The 23,923-nt window shown below is 45.6% G+C and overlaps 1 protein-coding gene across 2 annotated transcripts; it reads right to left on the bottom strand.

The window, feature by feature from the left end:
* Positions 1-1,577: 1,577 nt before the first annotated feature.
* On the bottom strand, positions 1,578-23,503 carry LOC309569296 (dnaJ homolog subfamily A member 1-like). 2 transcript variants are annotated; one of them, XR_014226059.1, is made up of 9 exons: positions 23,384-23,503; positions 16,486-16,620; positions 13,853-14,042; positions 12,709-12,813; positions 11,478-11,705; positions 6,703-6,933; positions 4,282-4,382; positions 1,798-2,152; positions 1,578-1,658 (listed from the first exon to the last, which is right to left on the bottom strand). XR_014226059.1 is itself a non-coding variant. In XM_082275078.1 (8 exons), the coding sequence occupies exons 2-8, from the start codon at positions 16,615-16,617 to the stop codon at positions 1,934-1,936; spliced, it is 1,206 nt and encodes a 401-aa protein (XP_082131204.1). In that variant the 5' UTR covers positions 16,618-16,620; positions 23,384-23,503; the 3' UTR covers positions 1,688-1,933. The 2 variants fall into 2 exon arrangements, 1 of the variants encoding a protein (XP_082131204.1); XM_082275078.1 differs by lacking the exon at positions 1,578-1,658 and having other exon boundaries at positions 1,688-2,152.
* Positions 23,504-23,923: the final 420 nt, after the last annotated feature.

The raw sequence follows: 23,923 nt of genomic DNA, 5'->3' as shown, positions 1-23,923 counted from the left end.
GGCCTGGCTGTTAACTCCCAGTGGGTGCTATACTTTGCGTCTCGTTTTCGTCAGTTGAAAAACGCCGGTGACTAAAGCGTTTTCGTTGACGAAATTAACACTGCTGTAAACTCCATTGGCTGTAATGTCATTGCACATATTACCTGAATATATTACCAACATTAAATATTAGGGAAAAATATAAGAAAAGCCATTTTCTTAATTGTTTAGTTTTCAGCAGCTTAGTAGATGCTCCTTACTTATGCGTATGCGGTGGTGCAATACATGTTTAAACTTTAATGTGCTATTATTACATACTCTGGATGGAATTGTGTTGCCGATATAGAAATGGCCAGCAGAAAAGTGTTAATTTTGATGATGTCAATTTTTTATTTAGTTTTAGTTATAGTCTTATGACTAAAATGCCATTTTAGTTATAGTCATCTGAATTGTTTTATATCAATAATTGTTATTATTATTATAAGTAATTATATATATATATATATATATATATATATATATATATATATATATATATACACACACACACACACACACACACACACACACACACACACACACACACACACACACACACACACACACACCCCTTCTTTTAATTTTTTGTAAATAAAAATGTGTGCATTAATAATAACTTGTGTTGTCCCTTGGTACCAGTAAACTCTCCTATTTTGTCTTTTCCCCTAATGATATAAGGTTTATTCAGATACAAAAAATAAATAAATAAATAAATGGAGACAAATCACTTTAAATAAGCCAAAATACCATTTAATAATAAGAGATCTATTCACATTGAGAAAAATGAGGCATTGATCAATACCACCGGGTATACTTAGTACTTCAATCGCTCATTATCTGAGAGGTTCCTTGTTTTGTGCAGAATCGGCACTATTGCACTTCACAGAGTAATACCCAAAAGAAACAGCAGGTGGCAGCGCATGGAAGCAGCGCCCTGTCCTGCAAAATCAGCAGATAAGAGGTGACACCAACTTATTGGTTTGATCACAGGACGGCCAACGTCTACCTTGACACTTAAATGTCTGTTTTACATTTAGGAGATTGTTCTCAGCATCTGAGGCTCAATAGATTGTCCCGAAGGACAAACAGGAAAAAAAAAAAAAGTGGAATGTGTTAATCTATTGAAACATAAATAAAAAGAGAGGCTGTGCTATTGGATTAGAGGCGGCGGGCAACGTTGCGTGGTCTGTAGGGTGTTCCATCATTGCCTTGCGTGAGATATACAATTGGTTAATTGAGTCCATGGTTCACGCAAAAATGCCATTGATTTGGCACTTGACCGCTGCAAGAAGTCGGCGCTAATTCTGGGCTGAGATCGGAGTTGGTAGCACCAGCTGAAAAAGTTCAGCTCTTCATGGAAAGAGGTGGGGTTAAGACCTGAAAAGGGTCAGCAGCTGTTGGCCAAGTCATGCTTTATCTCCGAGAGGGACATTGATGAGTCCTACCCAAGTCCAAGGGGGTTATCTGGAAGACTATGAGCCAAGGTCCCAGTAGACGTCACACTAAATTAGGTCTTCAGACAAGGTGGTTGAGATGGTAACTAATGACCACACAGAAGATAAAAAAGACCCTTGAGATGTCCAGATGAGTTGTTGGGCCACCAAAAGCGGAGATGGGAACTATTAGCCACATAGAAGACCCTTGAGGTGTCCAGACGAGTTGTTGGGCCACCAAAAGCGGAGATGGGAACTATTAGCCACATAGAAGACCCTTGAGGTGTCCAGACGAGTTGTTGGGCCACCAAAAGCAGAGATGGGAACTATTAGCCACATAGAAGACCCTTGAGGTGTCCAGATGAGTTGGTGGGCCACCACAACCTGAGACAGTAACTATTGGCCACATAGAAGATAAGACCCTTGTTGAGATTCCCAAACGGATCCATTAAACAGCCACTATTTGGTGACGGGGCCTTTCCTTAGGAGGTTTGGCACTGCATAGGGTGGTAGGAGTCATCATCATCTTCTTCATAGACCTCTCTTCTGTGCTGGGGTTTTTGGTCCTCACAAGGATCGTAATCTGTTAGGTTGACATCTTCTGTGTTATCGGGCAAGTTGGGTTTTGATTTTGATGGGAATAACTCTTGAAGCTCTTGCAGACGGTCAGCGGGAATCCAGCCAGATTTGGGGAATTTTACCTAAAAAAAAAAATAAATAAATAAATAAATGTTACTTAATAGTAAACCCGAGCCTAGATAGAATGATGAAAACACAACCACCTTGATGAAGTTAACTTCACATTTGAAGGCCCCCTTTACATCAGAGGCTCCTTATAAAAGGAGAGCCCCCATCACATGAGGACCCCATGAGAGAGTAGTGAAGAAGAGGACCCAGGAGCCACACAACACAAAACCCTCATGTAAAGATTAGAAGCAGCCTTAGCCTATACTTGGTCCAGGAAACGCCCCCCCTACCCCCCTCCCCCGAAACATTTCATAATGCCCATGGGGCTTAGTCATGGGAATACCTTCATGAGAGAGTACCTCCATTAGAGAGAGTATACCCATGAAAGTGTACCTCCATGGGAGAGAGTATACCCATGAAAGAGTACCTCCATGGGAGAGAGTATACCCATGAAAGAGTAGCTCCATTAGAGAGAGTATACCCATGAAAGAGGACCTCCATGGGAGACAGTATACCCATAAAAGAGTACCTCCATGGGAGAAAGTATACCCATGAAAGTGTATCTCCATGGGAGAGAGTATACCCATGAAAGAGTACCTCCATTAGAGAGAGTATACCCATGAAAGAGTACCTCCATGGGAGAGAGTATACCCATAAAAGAGTACCTCCATGGGAGAGAGTATACCCATGAAAAAGTACCTCCATGGGAGAGAGTATACCCATGAAAGAGTACCTCCATGGGAGAGAGTATACCCATGAAAGAGTACCTCCATGGGAGAGAGTATACCCATGAAAGTGTATCTCCATGGGAGAGAGTATACCCATGAAAGAGTACCTCCATTAGAGAGAGTATACCCATGAAAGAGTACCTCCATGGGAGAGAGTATACCCATAAAAGAGTACCTCCATGGGAGAGAGTATACCCATGAAAAAGTACCTCCATGGGAGAGAGTATACCCATGAAAGAGTACCTCCATGGGAGAGAGTATACCCATGAAAGAGTACCTCCATGGGAGAGAGTATACCCATGAAAGAGAACCTTCATTAGAGAGAGTATACCCATGAAAGAGAACCTCCATTAGAGAGAGTATACCCATGAAAGAGTACCTCCATGGGAGAGAGTATACCCATGAAAGAGTACCTCCATGAGAGAGAGTATACCCATGAAAGAGTACCTCCATGGGAGAGAGTATACCCATGAAAGAGTACCTCCATGGGAGAGAGTATACCCATGAAAGAGAACCTTCATTAGAGAGAGTATACCCATGAAAGAGAACCTTCATTAGAGAGAGTATACCCATGAAAGAGAACCTCCATTAGAGAGAGTATACCCATGAAAGAGTACCTCCATGGGAGAGAGTATACCCATGAAAGAGTACCTCCATGGGAGAGAGTATACCCATGAAAGAGAACCTCCATTAGAGAGAGTATACCCATGAAAGAGTACCTCCATGAGAGAGTACCCCATGACAAAATAACCCCATCACAGAGTCCCCCCCTAACATGAAGACCCTTTTTACATCAGAGCCCTACCTTTTGGCTCCAGAAGCAATGCAGAGGGCGGGAGGTGGAGCAGATGTGAAAGAATTGGTGGCCCTGCATACCCCCTGCCCCGAATCAGAGTATTGCATTGCCATGGTGTGGGCAGGCCGCATGGTGTGTGGCAGCAAAGCAAGCTACTTGTGCAGCTCTAGAGCAGCGTTGGCAATTACGGTGCTGAGGGCTGGCTCGCCTACGTCATGGCAACTCATGATGCTGAACCAGGGCAAACTGAAGCAAAAAAAGCAAGCATTTAACCCTTGCACAAGTTGAATTTGAAGGTGCACCTCACTGCGAGTTTTACATTTCCCCCAGAATTCAACTTTAGGGCAGCTTGTTTGATAGGAATGGAATGCCAACGCAAAGCACTGGCCTAAAAAAATGAGTAGAAAAGAGACTTATTTAAGCAGGACCACAACAGCAGAGTGACATGGATGTTGACCCAATGGTGTGGGTACGTTGCCCATTACTGTAACAGTATTGGAGTGCCATTAAAAACTAAGGTCAATGCCATACACTGCGGTTTGCATATTGTTGGGGGTAGTGTGCAATTTACTGGGTCTATGAACTCAAAATCTTTGATTATATTTGCTATATTTGATACCTTGAACTGGATGATGAGGTTCCCCTTTTCAAAGGGATCACGGTACTTGGGCATCCCTTCTTTCAGAATACACTTCGTTTCATCAGGTCTGATCACTTGGCCTAAATAGTGAAAGAAAGAAACAAAAAACAAAAATAAACCAGTGTAAAATTATAAGTGCAAAAGAACAACCACCCAGCTTGTGACTGGGAACCAATGCTCTGACTCAAGTGCCCTCACCCTCTAATAAGGATGCAATGATGAGATTGAGCCGGCTACTCAGTGACATGCATTAGTGCAAATCTTTATTGGCTACAAAATAGGATACAGCAGCAGCACACTAACGTGTTTCGTCTAAGAAGCCTAGAGAAGATTGGGCTGGCTACTTTGTAACATCCCTTAGTGCAAATCTTTATTGGCTACAAAATAGGGTACAGCAGCAACATACGAACGTGTTTCGTCCAAAAAAGCCTAGAGAAGATTGGGCTGGCTACTTCGTGACATTCTTAGTGCAAAACTAAAGATCGAGCCAGCTACTCAGTGTCATCCATAACTGCAAATCTTTATTGGCTACAAAATAGAGTACAGCAGCAAAATACTAACGTGTTTCGTCCAAGAAGCCTAGAGAAGATTGGGCTGGCTACTCTGTGAACATCATAAGTGCAAGTATTTATTGGCTACAAAAATCAGGTACAGCAGCAGCACACTAACGTGTTTCGTCTAAGAAGCCTAGAGAAGATTGGGCTGGCTACTCAGTGACATCTATTAGTGCAAATCTTTATTGGCTACAAAATAGCGTACAGCAGCAGCACACTAACGTGTTTCGTCTTAAGAAGCCTAGAGAAGATTGGGCTGGCTACTTCGTGACATCCATTAGTGCAAATCAAAAGATCGAGCCGGCTACTCAGTGACATCCATTAGTGAAAATCTTTATTGGCTACAAAATAGGGTACAGCAGCAGCACACCAACGTGTTTCGTCTAAGAAGCCTAGATAAGATTGGGCTGGCTTCCCCTGTGAACACCATAAGTGCAAGTATTTATTGGCTACAAAATAGGGTACAGCAGCAACACTAACGTGTTTCGTCTAAGAAGCCTAGAGAAGATTGGGCTGGCTACTTAGTGACGTTCTTAGTGCAAATCTAAAGATCGAGCCAGCTACTCAGTGACATCCATTAGTGCAAATCTTTATTGGCTACAAAATAGGGCAAAGCAGCAACATACTAACGTGTTTCGTCCAAGAAGCCTAGAGAAGATTAGGCTGGCTACTTCGTGACATCCATTAGTACAAATCTAAAGATCGAGCCGGCTACTCAGTGACATCCATTAGTGCAAATCTTTATTGGCTACAAAATAGGGTACAACAGCAACACACTAACGTGTTTCGTCTACGAAGCTTAGAGAAGATTGTCTAAGAAGCCTAGATAAGATTAGGCTGGCTACTTAGTGACATCCATTAGTGCAAATCTGGCTACAACATAGGATACAGCAGTGACATGCTAACACGTTTCAGCTACAAGGACTTACTCATAGCATGAGTAAGGCTTTTTAGCCGAAATGCGTTGAGTATTGCTAGGAGTAAGGTTTTAAGCCAAAAAGTGTTAGCATGTAACTTCTTTACCAAATATTTGCGCTAATGCAGATCACGAGGAGCCGGCTCAATCTTATAACTGTAAAATTAAAAGTACAGATGAATAAAGGCAATGATTTTGTTGCCCTAAAAAACAAATGTGTGGCATCTAAAAGTATATTTGAAACCAAAACGTTTCTAACTTTGGGTGGAGTAGCGAAGGTTTTTTTTGGGTCTGTGTCCCTCCATGTCCCAGAGACACAACAGGAAGTGAGAAGAAATCTCTTAGTTGTCACCTCAATAGATGTCCCCGGAGGAAGATTTCTCTTTGTCTGTCTTAACATTTTCTTCCTATCACATTCGGTTTACCGGAAAAAATATTTACAAAGCCAAGGCACAAATAGACCAACACTACACAACCTACACAACCACTTAGGATTTGGACCTTTTGATTGGCTGCCCTCAAAGACTTCTGCTGGACGGACTAACTGGATGGAGGCCTTGTGTAGACCCAAAATTGTCTTATATTTCCAAGTTCTAGTGACAGCTGTGACATTTTCTTCCTATCACATTCTGTTTACCAGAAAGCCAAGGCACAAATAGACCAACACTACACAACCTACACAACCACTTATGATTTGGACCTTTTGATTGGATGCCCTCAAAGACTTCTGCTGGACTAACTGGATGGAGGCCTTGTGCAGACCCAAAATTGTCTTACATTTCCAAGTATATTGAAGAACACCAAGGAATCTTCTCTATGAAATTCCATGCCAGGCCAGGAAAACGGAATAGCGGGATGGTCTACTGAGCCTACCCTACCGTACACGAAGTACAATAGCACTACAAGAAATGTACTAACAGGACTCCACACCTGGCTGCGATGTTACGAGGATGGTCCTGCCATCCAGCGTCTGGACTTTCTGCTTGCATCCGCAGAGGGCATCGGCGAGAGAGATCTCCATCTTCATGACCAGATCGTTGTCCTTCCTCTGGAACACCGGATGTTCCTTCTGCTCCAAGATGATGATGATGTCACCAGGCTGAAGGCACGGAGCCTGATCCCCCTCACCGTGAAATATCATCTTCTGTTTATTCTTCATACCTGGGAAGAGAGGACGCCAAATACTTTCACAATTAGGTCCAAAAAAAAAAAAAAAAAAGGGATACCATAACATGCAAGCCAGCTGTAGATGAAAAACATCAAAAGACCTCTGAGGCATTGAGGTGAGGTGGGCAGCACAGTGGTTAACTGGTTAGTAAGGAATAAGAAAAAATTAAAAGGAAAGCAGATACCACTGCAAGATAAGTGAATTACTTGTCGGCTCAACAAATTAAAAGGGGTGTTCCTGGAACCTAAAGTCAATGTGCAAGCTAGAATGATTTGAACTCAAGAAGACTCCACATCAAAAAAAAGGGGCTCCAAACAGGAACAAACTGCCGCAATTTTAGGAAACCCAAACACTTAAATATACAAAACCTTCACCATACAGCAATTTGGATCACTATTTCTCCCATTGAAACCAATGAAGGGACACTATTCCTCCGACTGAAACCAATGATGAGGCACTATTTCTCCTACTGACACCAATGATGGGGCACTATTCCTCCCACTGAAACCAATGATAGGGCACTATTCCTCCCACTGACACCAACGATGGGGCACTATTCCTCCTACTGACACCAACGATGGGGCACTATTCCTCCTACTGACACCAATGATGGGGCACTATTCCTCCCACTGACACCAATGATGGGGCACTATTCCTCCCACTGAAACCAATGATGGGGCACTATTCCTCCTACTGACACCAATGATGGGACACTATTCCTCCCACTGATACCAATGATGGGGCACTATTCCTCCCACTGATACCAATGATGGGGCACTATTCCTCCCACTGATACTAATGATGGGGCATTATTCCTCCCACTGATACCAATGATGGGACACTATTCCTTCCACTGAAACCAATGATGGGACTCTAGTCCTTCCACTGAAACCAATGAAGGGACACTATTCCTCCCACTGAAACCAATGAAGGGACACTATTCCTCCCACTGACTCCAATGATGGGACACTATTCCTCCGACTGAAACCAATGATGGGACACTATTCTTCCCACTGATACCAATGATGGGGCACCATTTCTCCCACTAATACCAAAGATGCATTGTTTGCTCCCACTGACGCCAGGACAATTTCTACTCCCACTGGGCACCATCCGGCCCTCACAGAGTCTGAAGGACAGTAAACCTGGTCCTTTGCAAAGAAAGTTTGTAGACCCCTGATTTATGGGGTTCACTCCCATGTTAAAAAGGCATTCTTTGAAATGTCATTCAGATATTGTTCTAGTCTTTCACTCTACCTTTCATTTGTGTACTTGTATACCCTTAACCTGTGTGATTTCTACATCATTTATTACTTCAAAATACAAAAAAAATCCTTTGTGAAATATTAGGACTGGTGTAGATTGCAAGCTCTTCCCAAGGGCAGGATCTATATCAGCCATTCTCAACAAGGGTTCCATGGAGCCCTAGAGTTCCTCCAGAGGTTGATAGGGGTTCCTTGAGCTGTGGCTGATTGACCTCCCATCTGATGGGGTCTTCATAGTTCCAGGTCCAACGACACTTGGCTGAGCCAACAGCATAACAACAACAATGGTCCTTTTCGATGTCTGTATGGATGGGGTTCTGACCACCAATCTAAAGGAGCATTCTTTCCTATGACCACCAATGTGAGGGCCATTTTTGCCATTGACCCCGATGAATTGGTTTTGGTAAGGGCTCCCAAGACATGAAAATTATTTTAGGGGTTCCTCTGGGGTAAAAACATTGAAAAAGACTTGTCTATATACTCTAAAAGTCCCATGTAACATGTCCACAAATGAAATTAAGTCTTTATTTTCTTTCATAAAGAGCTTATGTTAGCGTTTGCGTTAAAACCACCCACCAGAAATCTCCATCCATAAAAAGGTCAGGCTATCTTGTAGGATCCACAATAACCTCACATTTAAAGTAACCCTGAGTGTTGTCACTCAAGCGCTGCCGGGTGGAGGACACAGAAGGAGCTACGTGGGAATAAATGCACAAACTGCAAAGAACAAAAAAATACAAAAAAAAAATAAAAAATCCAGTGAGAAATCGATGGACCTCCCATCTATATCTATGACCAAATAACTATTTTTAAAGTGTACCAGTACTCTCCAAAAAAAAAGTGAACTGATAATAGCTACTTATTTACATTCCACTGGACTTGTTCTAGAACATTGAAGATGTCTTGTAGACTCTCCACATCACATCTTCTATTCTGATGAGGGTCAGGAAGATACCTCAACATTAATATCCACACAGGTAGCACCAACACTTTAAACCAAAATTGTCCGAGAGCAGGGTGGGAGATGTGAAAATTGGGGAACCCCCCTGTTCTAGTTACATAATCCCATCCTTGGTGTCAGGAAATCTGCATAGGTGTTAATCCATCAAGTCACGTGGCCGAAGGTGTGAACTGTTGCCGGGGTATAGATGTTAAAATGGCATTACATGTGGAACACAAATTGCCACAAAAGGTGACCACCTGTTTAGAGATGGACAGTCCAGTTTAACGTTAATGGCCTTATTCTTGTAAACCAGTTGTCCTCCCTGTCCAAAATGTGACCCTCACTTTCTTCGAAAAAATGTCATATTTATTTCAGGTGCTGCTTAGTTTTGACCTTTAGAACTTTCCCTCCTATGTTGAGCCATTCCTTTGTTGAAAGGTCACTACATCTCCCCAATGTACAGCTTTGCATTCCTTACTACACTGCACTGTCTACACCAAAAGGTGAGACAAAGAACAACTGGTCTGAAAGAGGCCACCTACATCCAAGCAGAAGGAGCAGCAAGAGGCCACCTACGTCCAAGCAGAACGAGCAGCGAGAGGCCACCTACGTCCAAGCAGAACGAGCAGCGAGAGGCCACCTACGTCCAAGCAGAACGAGCACCAAGAGGCCACCTACGTCCAAGCAGAATGAGCAGCAAGAAGCCACCTACGTCCAAGCCGAAGCAGCAAGAGGCCACCTACGTCCAAGCGGAACGAGCAGCAAGAGGCCACCTACGTCCCAAGCAGAACGGGTAGCAAGAGGCCACCTACGTCACAAGCAGAATGAGCAGCGAGAGGCCACCTACGGCCAAGCGGAACGAGCACCAAGAGGCCACCTACGTCCAAGCGGAACGAGCAGCAAGAGGCCACCTACGTCCAAGCAGAACGAGCAGCAAGAGGCCACCTACGTCCAAGCAGAACGAGCAGCGAGAGGCCACCTACGTCCAAGCAGAACGAGCAGCGAGAGGCCGTCTACGTCCAAGCAGAACGAGCAGTGAGAGGCCGCCTACGTCCAAGCAGAACGAGCACCAAGAGGCCACCTACGTCCAAGCGGAACGAGCACCAAGAGGCCACCTACGTCCAAGCGGAACGAGCAACAAAAGGCTATCTACGTCCAAATGGAACACGAAGCAAGAGGCCATCTACGTCCAACTGAAACGATCAGCAAGAGGCCATCTACGTCCAACTTGAACAAGCAGGGAATTAGTCAACTACAGCCAAATGGAACAAGTGGCAAAAGGTGCCACCTACGTCAAACTGAAACAAGGGATGGAGGCCTTCACCACCATATCTCTTCCACATATAATGCTGTTTTACCATCTTTACCCCAGCAATTTGGCATTAGGAGGCCTAAGAGGTGTTTTTGAACTTTTGGAAGAATCACTAGACAGAGTGACTTGGCACTGTTTTTATGTTGTAGAAGACAACAATGCACAATAGATAATTGTTAGAGTACAAACAGTCCCATATAACAAAAATACCCTCGAAAAAGAAACCTACATGTCCCTACTTATCCGAAACTTCTCTGCACTTTCCCTAACTAGCTCTTTCCCTACCTTCTGCCTCACTTCAGGTGCACCGAATGACCCCGTCCCCTATATTTATAGGGGCCTTCGTCAAGATGACCACCAATTCTTGTGTGATTTCAGCATCCACTAGGATCACCGTTCTCCCCAAGAAGGGAGACATATTCTCACTAGACTCCTGTCAAACTGAAAGAGCAGCATGGTGCCACCTTTAGGTTGGACGACATACTGCAGCCTGCCCCCATGTTCACAGATTCAGCCATGTGAATAGAAAGATCAACACATGCGCAGACTATCTGACACCAAGGACAGGATTAGGTAACCAGGACAGGGTGGTTCCACAATGTTCACACCTCCTATCCTGGTCTTGGACAATCAACATCTGTCTTGACACATTCCATGGGGATTGGATAAAGGTGTCAGTGCTACCCATGTTGGGGTATTTTCCTGACACTCATAGGAAATTTGGACGGGTCTTGGAGAATCTACGAAACGTCTTCAACATTCCAGAAAAAGGCGTTAGGATTTTCATCAGTGCCATGGCTTTAATTACATGAAATGACCACTAGGGAACAGGAAGGCCAGAGCCAAGATTCTGGTCTTCATCCAACTTGAATATTTCCGTTTTTTTGACATTGCAATTTACCATACGATAAAGTGTTCTGTTGGGCTGTGGTCCAGGATCTTGCAAAGCAACTCAAGGCCTGATAAATTGGAGAAATGTTTTAATGTACAGAAGAGTTGAAGATGAGGAGTACCAACCTTTGTCTATGTGGACTGTCAAGATTTTCTTCTCCCGCACCACCTTTCGCCCATCGCAGTGGCGGCACCGATCTCGTGGCCTTATGCATTCGCCCTGGCCGTTGCAGTCCAAACATGTACTCTGGATGGAGTGCACCACCCCTGGAATCCGACCCAGAACACGGACCTCCACGCCTGTCCCCTGACACCTGCGGCACCGCACTTCCGCCCCCTGACGAGCGCCGGACCCTGCCGAGAGAAGAGATATTAAAAAGGGAATGCATAATGGGTTTTAACCTCAGGCAACGCGGGGGGTTCTTTACTGTTAGGGCTACAAGATTGTGCAATTCTCTACCACAAGAGGTGGTTTCTGCGGGAAGTATGGTGGCTTTCAAAAGACTCTTAGACGTACATCTCAAGAATCAGAATATTCAGGGCTATGTGAGATGATTACGGCCACACACACCTACACAGGTTGAACTGGATGGGCTGTTGTCTTTATTCAACCTCACCTACTATGGAACTAGGTTTGTAGATAAATTCTCCCACTGTTTACGAAAAATCAACTATTATTATAAGCTAAAGTTATAACTTTTTCTAAATATTTTTTTTTAGCCAGGAAAAATATTAAAATGGCTATTATGTAGTTCTTTATCCAGCCAGCAGATGGAGCGAGTTGTTTATAGAACTCCAAGCTGTGACACCTCCCTTACACGGAATTTGAGGTTTCAATTAGACAATGGGAGCTGCAAAGCAAGCTGCTTGTCTTGTTAGTTAACCAACTGCCTTCTGGGAATCCTTTGCCATACCTAAACTTTTTATTTGAGAAACAAAAGATTAAAAAACCCTTTCAATTAAAAAAAAATGAATAAACTTCAATAAAAAGGATGGGAATCAATTACAGCCTATGGGGGCTATAGGATGCAGGCATCAAGATGAAGAGAAGGGCCGGTGCTTGCGATTTTAATGAAAGCCTGATCGCTTACTTGCTGGGGGAGTGGTTTCTGCATCAGAAGGCAAAAGATTAGAGAGGGCAAGGGGAGTGGGAGAGGGGCAAACTTTTTTTTTTTTAATGTGTAATCATACACTTATCTTTTAAGTGCATTTCTTCATACAGCTAGGGGTAGTCAGGTGACTGACACCAATAAGGAGAGATTGTCCCAGGATTCCAAGATGAAGATGCTCCTGAAATCTTTTTAGAATTCCTCAGAGTAGGTTTGCTTTAATGGAAGATTCTCTTTGAAGCACTTACCTTTACACTTCAGGCAGATGACATTCTTCTGAATAGACAGTTTCCTTGTGGCCCCTTTGTATAGGTCTTCCAAAGAAACCAGGAGGCAATGAGTGACTGTCTTCCCTGAATAAGAGAGAGTTAACAAGGTTTACATATTTATTATAGTTCAGGCATCTGTACCTTTCGCACACCTTTACCTGGCTAACCTCAACTGCTCTGCTGTATAAAGCCTGTTTGGAGATCTTAATACACTATAAAGCCCAGAGTATCCAGATATCACCACGCCCAAGTGTTTCCAGTGAAGGGACGACCAGCACAATTCAACCCACTGCCTCTGAGCTCAGACCCTCATGGACCCGCCCTCAACCTGTCTCAGTCACTCTGCTCTTTCCTCCTCTTGTGTGCTTATTTTTTTTTATTCCCTAAAACTAATAATAAATACATACGTAGTGTGTGTTTTTATATATGCCTAGAGTTCAACTTTAAACTGGTCAAGGCTCCAAAAAAAAAAAAATAATAATAATTAAAGGGTCTACATGTGGCCTACCCTGGCATGTCTGAACTTGAGAATTCCATACAGATGGGTGGCCCATTGTACTGGGGCAATAGCAAGATTAAGAACCAATACCCCGAGGTAGGTAGACCATGGCCATTCTATGCATTCCAACAATAAAGGATTCTTTTTTATAAAAATCCCTCCTGTATTGAATTGTATTGTAACTGTATTGTCTTTCCCTCATATTGTAAAGCGCTGCGCAAACTGTTGGCGCTATATAAATCCTGTATAATAATAATAATACATTCAGTGTGTGAATGTCTCAAGCTTTGAATCAGCTGTCACAAATAATCCCAGATTTTACCGAATACGTTTTTTCCCATAATCATCAGCTCCATCTAGTGGCCATATTGTGTTTCTTTTCCCGATTGAGGTATTTCTGGGAAATACCACATTATGGCCAGTACATGGAGCTGCCAGTGGGAGGAAATAAGCAAAATTAGACAAATTAAGGTATTATTTTTTGACAGCTGGGTGACTACTTTTGACATTCGCACAAATTTTATAAAGGGACCCATTAGTCTCTGGTTAGGAGGATAGGTGTGTGAAAACGCTTATGCTGTAAAGAATATGTTAAGACAAGAGTTTCGCCCTACTGCTTCTCACCTTTTCTCTCTCCTCTAGACCGACTTCTGGATCGGCTTCCAAAGAAGAGATCGAATATGTCCATAGGCGAGCTACATGTCCCTCTTTGGAAGGAGCCGTCCCCATTAACGGCCGATTCCCCACCTCGGTCGTACAGCTCCCTCTTGCTAGAGTCGGAGAGAACTTCATACGCCTTGGAGAGCTGTTTAAACTACAAAAAAACAAAATAAAATAAAAAAAACAGTTAGATCTACCGGTAACGCGTTTTCTAGGAGTTGTCCAGGACAGCACCGGAGAGACAGGCTCCACCTCCGAAGGCAGGAAACACAAAGGTCAAATCCATAAAGGGTGGTCACCATCCCTCTTCAGTCTTTTATCGGAGAACTTCCCTTGAATGGCTTCTAAAACCACAAGGAAAACACTCGTCCGAGGTTATAACAGCATATAGAGGGGGAATCCCTGCTGTCCTAACTTACTGGTAAGTCTAACTCTGGTTTTCTCCAGTCGTCTGTCCAGGACAGCAAAGGAGAGGATCAACGAGAACTTACCAGATTTGGGGGAGAGAACTACCACCTGGAGGACCTTTCGCCCAAACGCTTGATCCTGTGCCGATAGAAGGTCCAGTCTATAATGCTTAATGAAGGTCGAGTAGCTTGACCATGTTGCTGCTCGGCAAATTTGTTCTGGTGTTGCCCCCGCTCACTCTGCCCAAGCAGCAGATAGCGTCCATGTGAAATGAGCCATCGGGGAAAAAGGGCGCTCATTCAGGATTTTAGAAGCCTCCACAATTGCCTGTTTGATCCACCAGGCGATTGTGTTCTTCGAAGCTCGGAACCCCAATTTTTTACCAGAATGCAAAACAGAGCATTCGATTTTCGAATGCCTTCGGACAATTCCAAATAACTCAAGACACAAGCCCTCATGTCCAGTTGGTGGAATTCCATTAGTTGGAGATGGTACAGAAGGAAGGCAAAACAATCTCCTGAGCCCTGTGGAATTTGGAGGCCACCTTAGGCAAGAATCCCAGATTTGTACGCATTACCAGTCTGTCCTCAAAAATTTGCAGGAAAGGCTCCCTAATAAAAAGCACCTGCAGCTCGCTAATGCGTCTGGCTGTTGAAATTGCAACCAAAAAAGGCAGTTTGAGGGTAGCCTACTTTAAGGACGGGTCTACCTCTTGAGAACGTTTTATCCAACCTTGCAATAGGATTGCCAAATCTAATTTTGGTAGAATCCTAAACGGAAGGGGCCTATATCTGGCTAACCCAGGAATGGGCAAACTACGGCCCGGCGGACCTTTTAATCCGGCCCGCAGTGTTCCCCAACCCCCAGGCCGCGGACCAGTACCGTGGATCAAACGGGGACTTCGGCAGTGGCGGCCGGGGCGCACAGAGCAGTGCTCCCTGAGCCCGCCCATTGTGTGACAATAGCGAATGAAAATTCGCTATTGTCACACGGATCCTCCTCCTGGCCAATCAGGAAGCGGGTCCTCCCGCTTCCTGATTGGCCGAAAGGCAAACCCCATGCCATTGGCCGAGGAGGAGGCGGGAGGACTGAGGACTTGAGGAGACGTCAGGGGACTGAAGAGAAGCGCTGCCTGAGGTAAGTGCACTGGTCTCGTGGGGGGGCCCGGGCATATCTGCATTGAAAGGGGGCACGCTGGAATATCTGCATTGAAAGGGGGCGGGGGGGCCCTGGCATATCAGCATTGAAAGGGGGCACGCTGGCATATCAGCATTGAAAGGGGACACGCTGGCATATCAGCATTGAAAGGGGACACGCTGGCATATCAGCATTGAAAGGGGACACGCTGGTATATCTGCATTGAAAGGGGGCCCCCTGGCATATCTGCATTGAAAGGGGGCCCCCTGGCATATCTGCATTGAAAGGGGGCCCCCTGGCATATCTGCATTGAAAGGGGGCACACATACACACCGTCCATCTACTCTTGGTCCGGCCCCGGGTCCAATATATGAACCCATTGCGGCCCTCGAGTCAAAAAGTTTGCCCACCCCTGGGCTAACTCCTTAAAGAACCTGCTGACTAGAGGTTCTAAGACCTGGGGCTGCTCAAAAAAAAAAAAAAAAAAGGGTCGTCTAAATATGGGATGACAGGACCGCCAGCTTCCTGCAGCTGGCATTTAGATAAAAACGACCAGGGTCCCGGCGTCCTCGCCCCTTGCGGGACCTGGAACCGGAAGTGATGTGCCAGAAGCCCCCTTTAATGAATTTGACCTTTGTTTTTGGAGGTGGAGCCTGTCTCCCTGTGCTGTCCTGGACAGACAATTTGAGAGAAAAAAAGAAAAATTATAAGTTTTTGTTTGCGGTACTTCTGACCTGTCCCATCACCCAAATGGACAATGATGGCTCTCTTCAATGACTACGGTGCCAGAGAACTGGGTTCATCCAGCATTTCCAGGAGTTAGGTTCCTGGTCCCACAAGGAGCCCTGTAGTAATCTAGGGACTGGTGGAAAGAGCCACAGAGCTCTTTGAGGGACCAGGAACCCAACCCCTGGACGAACCCAATTCTCTGACACCAAAGTTCTGGAAGAGAGCCATGATCAGTGGCTTGGGTGGAAAGATGGTTAGGTATATGAGGTCTTCTTTATAGGGGAAATTTATATTTAGTATGATTTTGAAAGCAGTAGACTTACCTTTTCACCTGCGTTGGGGTTCTTGTCGGGGTGGTACTTTAGAGCCAGTCGTCTGAACGCCCGCTTTATCTCATCATGGGAGGCCCTCGGCGACACACCCAAGATGTCATAATATGCCGTTTCCCTGACCATTTTCTGCACACAAAAAAATATATTGTTGCTGAAAAGAACTGTTAAGCCATTTCCTTAAATCATGTGAAGCCTATATAATTACCGGTGACATCACTGAGAATGCAACCTATCCATTTACTAGAGAGCGATGACATCACTGAGGATGTAGCCTATTAATTCACTAGAGAGCGATGACATCACTGAGAATGCAGCCTATCCAATCACTAGAGAGCGATGACATCACTGAGGATGCAACCTATCCATTCACTAGAGAGCGATGACATCACTGAGAATGCAATCTATCCATTCACTAGAGAGCGATGACATCACTGAGAATGCAGCCTATCCATTCACTAGAGAGCGATGACATCACTGAGGATGTAGCCTATTAATTCACTAGAGCCCGGTGACATCACTGAGAATGCAGCCTATCCATTCACTAGAGAGTGATGACATCACTGAGAATGCAGCCTATCCATTCACTAGAGAGCGATGACATCACTGAGAATGCAGCCTATCCATTCACTAGAGAGCGATGACATCACTGAGAATGCAGCCTATCCATTCACTAGAGAGCGATGACATCACTGAGAATGCAGCCTATCCATTCACTAGAGAGTGATGACATCACTGAGAATGCAAACTATTCATTCACTAGAGAGCGATGACATCACTGAGAATGCAGCCTATCCATTCACTAGAGAGTGATGACATCACTGAGAATGCAGCCTATCCATTCACTAGAGACTGATGACATCACAGATAATGCAATCAGAGCTCTGACCCGCCCCCTGTCACCTCCCGCCTCTCCCCATTGGTCCACCATGGGTAATGTTTCATAGTGAGAACCCTGACTTCGGTTTCCTTTATCTTTATGCTAGGATTCTGAAAAGCGAGCGTCTGCTCCATACATGTTCCAGCGTGATTGCAATTATTTTAGCAGTAACATGTTAGGAACATCTCGGGGGTGAAGTGTAACTGAAGACATTTAGTATATTAGTATACGTCCCCAAGGCAATGCGACACGGCCTGCTTGTGCTGCAAAAAGAAAATAATAAATTATATAAAGTGTACCGGTCATGTTCTGCAATGAGTGATCTGAAAGAAGGCTTAGGAAGGTCTTCACATCTCCAATTTATTTAAAAAGCAGCCACAACTTGAGTAGAAAGCCTGTCCACTGCCAACTTGTTGCAAAAAAAGGACCATTTCTCTGAGTGGAAGCAGTGGCCTCTCTGCAGAGGTCTGGCATGCGCCCCCCCCAATGGGTTTGGACTACTGCAGTCAGAAAAGCCCATGCTCTCTGCTGATTGGGGAGATCCGACTCTGCAGAAGATCTCTGCAGAGAGTCCACTGTTTCCACACACAGAGCAAGGGCCCCCCTGTGCAGCATGCTGGCAAGGGACAGGCTTTGGAATTAGCCTCCTCCTGCACTCACAAATATTAAAAACGCCTTGATGGGTGGGTGCCAGTCTAGACGAGTGCATGTTCCTAAGCAGGCCTTGTGAACACCCACATAGTATGCTGAGCCTTTATGAATTATTGAAAGAACTGAAATCCCATGAAAGAAAGGGGTGGGGCAAGGAGGCTGGGGAGAAAATGGCTAGATGATGTTAGATGACCTCCAGCTAGGGAATGAGGCGTGCTTTGACTTGCTGCAGCTTCGAATGCACATTATGAGAAACTCCGTCCCTCGCCTCGGCCGCCTACGACCCTCGCCTCTGCCGCCTACGACCCTCGCCTCTGCCTCCTACCGGCTCCGTCCTTCGCCTCTGCCCCCTACCGGCTCCGTCCTTCGCCTCTGCCCCCTACCGGCTCCGTCCTTCGCCTCTGCCCCCTACCGGCTCCGTCCTTCGCCTCTGCCCCCTACGACCCTCGCCTCTTCCGGCTACCGGCTACGACCCTCGCCTCTACCCCCTACCGGCTACGACCTTCGCCTCTGCCGCCTACTGGCTTCGTCTCTTGCCTCTGCCCCCTACGACCCTCGTCTCTTCCGGCTACCGGCTACGACCCTCGCCTCTTCCGGCTACGACCCTCGCCTCTACCCCCTACCGGCTACAACCCTCGCCTCTGCCGCCTACCGGCTACGACCCTCGCCTCTGCCGCCTACCGGCTACGACCCTCGCCTCTGCCGCCTACCGGCTACGACCCTCGCCTCTGCCGCCTACTGGCTTCGTCTCTTGCCTCTGCCGCCTACAACCCTTGCCTCTGCCAGCTACGACCCTCGCCTCTACCCCCTACCGGCTACGATCCTCACCTCTGCCGCCTACCGGCTACGACCCTCGCCTCTGCCGCCTACGACCCTCGCCTCTGCCGCCTACGACCCTCGCCTCTGCCGCCTACCGGCTACGACCCTCGCCTCTGCCCCCTACCAGCTACGACCCTCGCCTCTGCCAGCTACGACCCTCGCCTCTGCCGCCTACTGGCTATGACCTCTGCCGCCTACCGGCTACAATCCTCACCTCTGCCGCCTACTGGCTTCATCTCTTGCCTCTGCCGCCTACCGGCTACGACCCTCGCCTCTGCCGCCTACGACCCTCGCCTCTGCCGCCTACGACCCTCGCCTCTGCCGCCTACGACCCTCGCCTCTGCCGCCTACCGGCTACGACCCTCGGCTCTGCCCCCCTACCAGCTCCGTCCCTTGCCTCTGCCCCCCCCCCCCCACCTACGAGCTCTATCCCTAGCCTCTGTCCCCTGACTTGTATGTAATAAAGAATAGTGTTGTCACCCTGGTAACAGGACTATAGAACACCTCCACCTCTGCTCTTCCCCATACCATATAGGGGGAGGGGTTCTGTAGTCCTTAGAGACAGCTGGAGGAATTGCACTTGGGATGCCCTGATCACGGTTGCAATGCTCTGCAGACTTCAATGCAAACATTTAAATTAAAGCAAATTTTTTATTTTAGGACATTGTTGCAAAAAGATGGACTCATTAGCTGGATTGATTTTTATTTTTAGGACTCGCCCTATTGGCTGGAACGAAGAATTTGCTTTTTTTATGACTGCCCGGAGCTGGGACAGTCAGGGTTAAGTTCCTCGAATTCTTTCTAGAAAGTTCCCACCAGTGACAACATGCAGCGCAGTCCTTGTCCACCAGGGGGGGTCACTCTCCGCCCACACTCACAAATACAAACAACTTTTTAAAAACTTTTTTTTCCTGCAACGGCGCCCAGAGAGAGCGCCTGTCCCCGCCCATCGACGATTCTGCTGCGTGCAGCTGTCATTAACCCCTTCATGACTGCCATTCTTACACACACAGTACAATCCATCTAAGTGCGAGAGAGCAGGTCAATCCCCCCACTTACATAAAACCAAATCTGTACTGGAGGAATGACAATTATACCCAAAAGACATAAAATAAAAAGGCAAATATTGCATTACAGCCGCTAGATGGCGCTGATGATTGAGAAAATTGCCATATTAGACAAAAGAAAGAACATAATGCATTACGGCCACTAGGTGGCGCTGACGATCATAGGAAATCATCATGTTAGACAAAATAAAGAAAATGCTGCATTACGACCATTAGGTGGTGATGATGATCAGAGGAAATGGTCATATTGGACAAAATAGGGATAATACTGCATTACGGCCACTAGACGGCGCTAACAACAATGGGAAATTACCATATTAGACAAAATAAGGAAAATACTGCATTACGACCACTAGGTGGTGATGATGAACAGAGGAAAAATGGTCATATTGGACAACATAAGGAAAATACTGCCTTATGGCCATTAGGTGGCGCTGGTGATCATAGAAAATTACCATATTAGACAAAATAAAGAACATAATGCATTACGGCCAATAGGTGGTGCTGACGATCGTAGGAAATTACGTTAGACAAAATAAAGAAAATACTGCATTACGACCACTAGGTGGTGATGATGATCAGAGGAAATGGTCATATTGGACAAAATAGAGAAAATACTGCATTACGGCCACTAGGTGGCGCTGACGACCATGGGAAATTACCATATTAGACAAAATAAGGAAAATACTGCATTACGACCACTAGGTGGTGATGATGATCAGAGGAAAAATGGTCATATTGGACAACATAGGGAAAATACTGCCTTATGGCCATTAGGTGGCGCTGGCGAATGTAGAAAATGATGTTAGACAAAATAAAGAAAATGCTGCATTACGACCACTAGGTGGCGCTGACGATCGTAGGAAATGATGTTAGATAAAATAAAGAAAATGCTGCATTACGACCACTAGGTGGGGATGATGATCAGAAGAAATGGTCATATTGGACAAAATAGGGAAAAATACTGCCTTATGGCCACTAGATGGTGCTAACAACCATGGGAAATTACCATATTAATGGGAAATTACCATATTAATGGGAAATTACCATATTAGACAAAATAAGGAAAATACTGCATTACGACCACTAGGTGGAGATGATGATCAGAGAAAAAAAAAAATGGTCATATTGGACAACATGGGGAAAATACTGCCTTATGGCCAATAGGTGGCGCTGGCGATCGTAGAAAATTACCATATTAGACAAAATAAAGAACATAATGCATTACGGCCACTAGGTGGCGCTGCCGAACGTAGGGAATTATGTTAGACAAAATAAAGAAAATGCTGCATTACGACCACTAGGTGGTGATGATGATCAGAAGAAATGGTCATATTGGACAAAATAGGGAAAAATACTGCCTTATGGCCACTAGATGGCGCTGACGACCATGGGAAATTACCATATTAGACAAAATAAGGAAAATACTGCCTTATGGCCATTAGGTGGCGTTGACAATTAGAGGAAATTTGCTTATTAGACAAAATAAAAATAAAAAAATATTGCATTACAGCCAATAGGCAGTGCTGACAATCAGAGGAAATTATCATATTAGACAAAACAAGGAAAATACTGCATTACGGCCACTAGGTGGTGCTGACGATCAGAGGAAATGACCATATTAGACAAAATGAGGATCAATCACTTCCCGAACCGCGGTGGAAGCTTTTCATACATAAAACAATCCCCAATCCAGACTGGTCGCTCCTTTGTACCCACAGGCTGACCACACACTGCGGGATTCTGATCTGTCGGTACATTTTAGCTTCATCAGCAGAATATAAAGCTCAGATTTATTGAAGCGGCTTCTTCACCCGATGAGATCATGGAACGGACCAACCAATCATGGAAAGGACCAACCAAAATCTACCAATGTATGACTACTAGAAGAGATACATTGTATCCATTATTGTATCCTGTGTATGTATTACTGCATACATTGTATCTACATCATGGTATCCTGTGTATGGGAGGATTGCTGCATACATTGTATCCTGTGTACAGATTGTGCAATCATTGTATCCTCCTGTGTATGGGGAGAGGAAGAGATACATTGTATCCATCATCATATCCTGTGTATGGAGAGTATTGATCACTATAGCCTGTGTAGAAGTATTGATTAGGGTATAAGGTGTACTGTGCATGCTGATCAGTCTATGGTCCGTATTGATCAGCACGTTGATGGTACTGATCAGCGTGCGGTCCATATTGATCGGCATGCAGTCGGTTATAACCAATGTGCGGTCCCTAATATTGATCAGCCTGTTGACGGTATTGATCACCATGCGGTCAGTATTGATCGGTCGGTTATGATCGGCGTGCGGTCAGTTAGAACCAACGTGCGGTCCGTAATGATCAGCATGCGCTCAGTATTGATTGGCGTGTGGTCGGTTATGATCGGCGTGCGGTCGGTTATGACCAATGTACGGTGCGTATTGATCAGCATGTTGACGGCGTTGATCAGCATGCGCACGGTATTGATTGGCGTGCAGTCGGTTATGATCGGTTACGATCAGCGTTGGGTCAGTTTTGATCGGCATGTGCTCAGTATTGATCGGTCGGTTATGATCGGCGTGTGGTCGGTTATAACCAATGTGCGGTTCGTATTGATGAGCATGTTGATGGTATTGATCAGCGTGCAGTCGGTTACGATCAGTGTAGTATACATTGTATCCATGTATCCGGTGTAAGTATATATTGTATTATAAAGCAGGAGGTGCAGCTGGTATTGATCTGCATTCGATCGGTATTGATTGGTCAGTATTGATCAGTCGGTTATGATTGGCGTGCGGTCGGTATGGATCGGTCGGTTGTGATCGGTGTGCGGTCGGTTATAACCAATGTGCGGTCGGTATTGATCAGCATGTTCACGGTATTGATCAGCGTGCGGGCAGTATTGATCAGCGTGCGGTCGGTTACAATCAGTGTAAGTATATATTGTATTATAAAGCAGGAGGTGCAGCTGGTATTGATCTGCATTCGATCGGTATTGATTTATCAGTATTGATCAGTCGGTTATGATCGGTGGGTTATGATCGGTGTGCGGTCGGTTATGATCGGTGTGCGGTCGGTATTGATCAGCATGTTCACGGTATTGATCAGTGTAGTATACATTGTATCCATGTATCCGATGGAAGTATACATTGTATTAAAGCAGGAGGTGCAGCTGGTATTGATCAGCATGCGGTCCGTATTGGTCGGCGTGCGGTCAGTATTGATCGGTCGGTTATGATCGGCGTGCGGTCCGTATTGATCAGTGTATACATTGTATCCGGTGTAAGTATACATTGTATTATAAAGCAGGAGGTGCAGCTGGTATTGATCAGATATCGGTGAGTTCCCAGCAGCTGCACCTCCTGCATTGGATTCCAGAACTTTCCTTGCACAAATCTCCCTGCAATCCTCCATATCCTATAATGATATCATATAATGATTGCACAGTGTATGGAGGATCATGCAAGCCTCCCCCACTCACCTGTCGCCCGATCCGATCGTGTCTCGGTCCCCCCGGCGATGTCCCCTCTGCACACGAACGTCACTTCGCTCACCGCCCGCCTGTACCTTTAATTTCTCTCCGAACTCTCTGGAAGCACGGACACGCCCCTAAGCCGCCTCAGCCACGCCTACGCTTCCCATGTACATTACACTCTGCTCTCTTAGCCGCGCCCTTGAGTCACGCCCCTACTTCCTCTCTGTCTTTGTCACGCCCTTAAGCTTTAGTTACGCCCATCAGCCAACTATGACACGCTCACACCATAGCTACATTCGCGCCTCGTTTACACCCTCAGCCACCGAAACCACGCCTACATCCCTTATCTATCTTCACGTCGCTTACACCCTCTTTGCTCTAGTCGCGCCCCTCAGCCACATAAATCACGCCTACATTTCTTATAGGTCTTCAGGTCGATTTTGCTTAGTCACGCCCCTGAACCATAGAATCACGCCTACACTACTTACTGTCTTTTTTTGCACCTTGTTGCCTTAGTCGCGCCCCTCAGCCACAGAAACCACGCCC

This window comes from Pelophylax lessonae, assembly GCF_965119305.1.
Source record: "Pelophylax lessonae genome assembly, chromosome: 13".
NCBI lineage: Eukaryota > Metazoa > Chordata > Amphibia > Anura > Ranidae > Pelophylax > Pelophylax lessonae.
This window is presented reverse-complemented; position numbering and strand designations above follow the sequence as displayed.